We start from the raw sequence: 5205 nt of genomic DNA on the forward strand, positions 1-5205 counted from the left end.
GCATTGCTTGAGTTCAATATCCCATCCGGGCCTGCTTTGCTAAGCTCCTGAGCTGCTGACTGGTGGTGGTTCACCCTGTTGTTTGCTGCCTCTGGGAGAACTCTGCCTGCCTTGCCTAAGGGAAGACTCAGCTGTCTGCTTCTTTGACCTTGGACTGAGCAGTCCATGTGAGTTGAAGGACTTTCAATAGACTAACTGTTCCACAAAAGTGAGTTGAACTGAGTCCTCTGTACTGCTGTGTGGACTCATTGACTGATACTCCTCGCTGTATAAACCTATCCATATGTATAATCAAAGTGTCCTGGTTTTGTTTCTCTAGAGAACCCTGGTGAACAGTTTCCTATGTTTTTCGCCACATCGGTTGTGAAACTGTCACTATAGAGAAGTAACTAAACACAAGCAAGCCCGTGCTTACCTGCATATTGGATAGTCCCACCTTGAACGGCTATCCCTTCTCTTGCCTCACCACCCACCCCATCCACCCTGTCCATCTTGTGACTATTTCCCAACCTCCTGCCCCCTTGACCATGCACACCCCCACCACTAGGAGGCACAGAGCCCAGACTCCTCTGCCGTCAGTCCCCATGCCCCGACGCTGGCTACTTCATGCCGAGTGGGTCCAGCCACTTCCTCCCCGAGTCTCAGCTTCTTCCTCCTCACTTCCTCCCTTCTCCATCTTCCTCTGCCCGTCAGTGGTATCACTAGGGGGCTGTGGCGGGTGGAGGTGGACCACACCGGTTGACACGGTCAGGCTGGGAGACACCAACATTCCCACCTGTGTAGCTTTTTTGTGTGTGTGCCGTGTTTCAGCAGTAACTTACTCCTTTTTATTAAACTACCCCCATTGTAAAATAGCACAACAAAAATGATTTTCTTTGTAAGCCAGCTTGCCTCTCTTAATAGATCTGTGAAGCTGATCTACTCTTTGACTCTTCTGCTCTGGGGTCTCTGGGGCTGGCGCCGTCCTCGGCACCCGATTACCGTGGGACTTGAGATGGCTTGTCTCATCGCACGGGCCACACGCACCGCACCGCGGCTGTGTTGCTGTGACACCGGTGGGGTCGCCTTGCCTGGCGTTGTGGCCACAACATTGTGATAGTGCGTGTTGTGAACTGTATCCGGTAACTCCTTTGAGAGTGACGGACCAGTTGAAGGAGAAGGGTGGAGCGGCTCCGTGGCTCGCCGTGTTCTCACGAACACTGTGGCGATGTTAGTAGGGACAGGCGTGGTCCGACACTGTGCTGTTAGCAGCCGCCTAATCTCAGAAATGTCCAGGGAAGCAGCTTTCAGCGACTTCCCGTACTGTTCTGTGACCCAAACGATCCTAAAGCCTCCCTGGAGGGGTGGGGGTGGCATCACCCTAGGGCGGCTACTGCCCCCAGCCCCAGTGGACGCACCACCTCCTGGTCTGAGCCCGAGCTCAGGCGTCTGTCTCCTCCTCCAGGAAGCCTCCGTGGTGGTATCTCACCCGGGTTAACTAGATAGTGGCAGGGGCTCTGAGAGGAGAGCAGAGACCGCAGGCCAGGAGGAGGGCCCAGGCCAGGCCACGTGACAGAGGCACAGGGACGGACGGGGCTGGTTTGGAGGTGGATTTGCAGAAGGGGAGCTGTGTGTGGCAGGGGGGAGGAGGGTCTAGGCTTGTCCCCCCCTCTCCCTGGCCCCCAGGGGCAGCAGATGGAGCAGAAGGACGCGCGGTCGCGGCTGTGCAGCGCCATCCTCAGGAGTGCCCGGGTCATCAAGTTCCACGGCTGGGAGGAGGCCTTCCTGGAGCGAGTGCTGCGCATCCGCAGTCAGGAGCTGAGTGCGCTGCGGACCTCCAGCCTCCTCTTCTGTGTGTCCCTGGTGGCCTTCCACATGTCCACGTTTCTGGTGACACCACCTTGTTCTCATGTGGAGCGTTGGGGGTGTGGGGGTGTGTGGAGGGTGTGCCTTCCGGAGCCTGTTGTAGCAGCACCCCACCCCGTCCCCCAAGGACATTTTAGTTCTGCCCCCTGGTCCCTGGTCTTGGCCGAGTGCACGAACCAGTGGCTTCATTCTGATGCTTAGGCCCTTCTCCTCCTGCAAGGGGCCTGGTGGGGCAGTGGTTAGGTGATGGTGAGGTTGTGGGTTCCTAGCACCAGCCACTCCTCAGGAGGAAGAGGAAGAGGCCTGCTTCCATCGGGATGGAAGCCATGGAAGCCTGTGGGGCGGTGCTGCGCTGTCCACACGGTTTGGGTTTCCCCTCCTGGAGCCCAAACCACCATTTCTGCCGGGATGGAGAGGAGATGGGTGCCGAAAGAGGCCCAGGTATTCTTCCCAAATCCACCTGGCCTCCACGAGCCTCACGACAGCCTGTCCCAGGGCAGGGAGCCTGTGCTTCCTCTCCTGTTTGTTCCCCAAGCGGCTGCTGGCACGCCTTCCTCAGCCGTGCTCCTGCTCGCAACCCATCCCTGACTCCCACTGCTGCCAGAGCAATCCACACTGTCCACTCAGCCACACTGCGACCCTCCAGGACAGAGCCCCGTGGGGTTTCTCTGGCTGGAGATCTTTATAAGGACAACCTGTCACCGCTGACCAATCTCTCAAAACCAGTGTCTGTCAATGCCTGGTACCAAGAATTTCGGATACTTAGACCAAGGGGACCACACCGTCCTCCCTCACTGCACCCAGCTATCCGAGAGAGAATGACACGGCTTTATGTCCCAGAAGCTCTGGTGTTACAGCTCTCGGCTGTGAACAGCAAGATGAGCTCACGGTCCACCCCTACCTGTGGCTCATGAAGCCGGTGATCGGCTGGGTAGCCTTAGGGGGCAGTTCTGCTTTGCCACATGGGTGGCTGTGAGATGGAATCCACTTGCTGACACTCACCGATGCCACCAAGGGGCGAGAACTAGGGGGTGACGAGGGAAAGATGTGGGGGAGGAGGGCATGGGGTGGTGGGATTGTCAGCTGCCATCGCGAGCGACGGTTCTGACTCGCAGCGACCCTGTGTGCAACTGAACGAAAGACGGGGGCTGTGGGAGACCCAGCTGACCTGGGCTTCCTCATCGTGGTGATGCCGTTACCAGGTGGCTCTGGTGGTATTCACGGTGCACACGCTGGTGGCCGAGGAGAACGCCATGAGTGCAGAGAAAGCCTTCGTGAGCCTCACCGTGCTACACATCCTCAACAAGGCCCAGGCCCTGCTGCCCTTCTCCATCCACGCCGTCATCCAGGTGAGCAGCCGCACCGGGCCTTCCTCACCCGCGACACACTGTCAGCATGGGGGTGGGGAGGGGGGGTGAGAAGGGAGCAGGAGAAGCAGCAGACCCCACTGCCACGACATCAGTGCTGACTCGTGGTGACCCCTGTGGGTCTCCGAGCCTGTGACTGCTGTTGACGGGAGTGGAAAGCCCTTGCTCCGAGCTGCTGGTGGTTTCTACCGCCGACCACGAGGAGCGCACGCCACCACCAGGGCACCTGGAGAAGCAGCAAGTGGGGCAGAAGGACACAGAGAACAAACCGGAGGTCACCGGGAGGGTGCCCTCTGCCGTCATGCTCCAAACAGACGAGCCCACGCTCGGCGGGTCTGTGGGGCAGCTGTCCCTCTGCTTGGATGCACTCTATCCCCGTCACACAGCCCCATGGGGCTACAGGAAGCCGGGTCGTGTAGGAGAAGCCGGCAGGGGCCCTCGGGGGTCGTTTGAACCGGCCTCCGATTGTGGCTCATGGTGGGATTAGGAAGGCCGCCAGGCTTCTCCTCAGGCCTGCCTGCACTACGGTAGGTTGGGGGGCCTGGGAGAGGGCCCGGTTCTGCTCACAAGGAGGAAGGCAGGGCGGGGACCACCACCGCCATCACCACTTCACTGAGCATTACTGCTGCCACCTGGGAAGCCCCTTGCAAATGCCCAGGGCTCACTTGGGTAGGAGGCTTCTCCCATACACCCTGGGGTGCCGGCACTGGAAGCCAGCGTGCTTTGCTCGCCGGCAGGGGTGGTGACCTGGGCCTTTGGTTTCCGCAGGCCCGGGTGTCCCTTGACCGCCTGGCGGCCTTCCTCTGCCTGGGAGAGGTGGACCCTGGTGCCGTGGACTTGTGTCTCTCCAGATGCCGTGAGTTCTGAGTTCAGTGTCGGAGGGATGGACGGGGTGGGGGGTGGGGACCATTGGGGTTCCTCTAAGCCACCAATGAAAGCCAGCGTCCTCGCAACGGAGAGCCTGTGGGGCCGCCCAGAGCAGCATTGGCACCTTCAGCCACAGGCGCCAGGTTCAAATCCCAGGTCTGCCATTCCTGGCTGCTCCTCTGGGTCCCCAATTCCAGTGAGGGGCTGGTGACCCCACCTAGTAGCATCCTCCACAGGCTGCACCGAGAGCTCAGCTCTGAGTCAGGGCTGTTAGGCACTTGCTCTGTCCCCCCTGGAGGGCCACGTGGACCCTCAACCACAGGCTCCTCGGTCTTATTTTAGCCACAGGTGGTACCTGCCAAGGGTCAATGTCTCCTTGTCACTGCAGTTTCCCTCACAGGTGCATACCCGTGGGACCAAACTCAAGTCCGGCGCACAGCAACCCTATAGGGTAGAGTAGAACTTAGCCCCGCCCCTCCCCACCCCCGGGTTTCCGAGACTGTAAATCTTTACAGCAACTAACAGCCTGCTCTTTCTCCCACGGAGTGGTTGGTGGGCTTGAACTGCCTACCTTCTGGCCAGCAGCCCAGCTGTGCCCCAGTGACAGTCACACAAAAGCCAGTGTCTACAGGCCTGCTGCAGAGGATAGAAAACACAGCTGTCCCCAACTTCAGAACACCCTCGTGGTCAGACTTTTCCAGGGTCTGCTGGGTAACAGTTATGCATTTGAACTAAAATAGATGGTTACCAATTGCAAGAGAGAAAAAAAACCACGCTAGCTAATCTTTCCCAAGTGCTTACCATGGATTGACAGGGTGCGGAGTGCTCTCTGCTGCTTGACTCAGTCAACCTGCACAGCCACCCTGTGAGGTAGATGCCTCTAGGCCACACACACACACACACACACTGTACAGGTGGGGATGTGAAAGGGAAGATGGATTCCAGTCTAAAGGTCATCTCTTAGGACGGCTTTCCAGATTTACACATAAAAATGCACTGTGGCCAGATCTGCTTGAATTCCAGATAAGCAACAAGTACTGGTTTTAAGTATAAACCTATCCCGTGGACTCTGGGGTGTAGTGTACACTAAAAATGTATCTGTTGTTTATCTGAAATTCACATGTAA

General features: G+C 58.1%; 1 protein-coding gene across 1 annotated transcript in view; it reads left to right on the forward strand.

Moving 5' to 3' along the window:
* ABCC6 (ATP binding cassette subfamily C member 6) overlaps positions 1-5205 on the forward strand; it is a 53233-nt gene that overhangs the window by 25648 nt on the left and 22380 nt on the right. Inside the window, exons 10-12 of the mRNA XM_045286009.1 lie at positions 1666-1869; positions 3048-3194; positions 3981-4068. Coding sequence (XP_045141944.1) covers positions 1666-1869; positions 3048-3194; positions 3981-4068 — 439 coding nt within the window. The remainder of the gene's footprint in view (positions 1-1665; positions 1870-3047; positions 3195-3980; positions 4069-5205) is intronic.

Source organism: Echinops telfairi, unplaced genomic scaffold (genome assembly GCF_000313985.2).
Source record: "Echinops telfairi isolate 266 unplaced genomic scaffold, ASM31398v2 ScPeMD7_5;HRSCAF=22, whole genome shotgun sequence".
NCBI classification, from domain to species: Eukaryota; Metazoa; Chordata; class Mammalia; order Afrosoricida; family Tenrecidae; genus Echinops; species Echinops telfairi.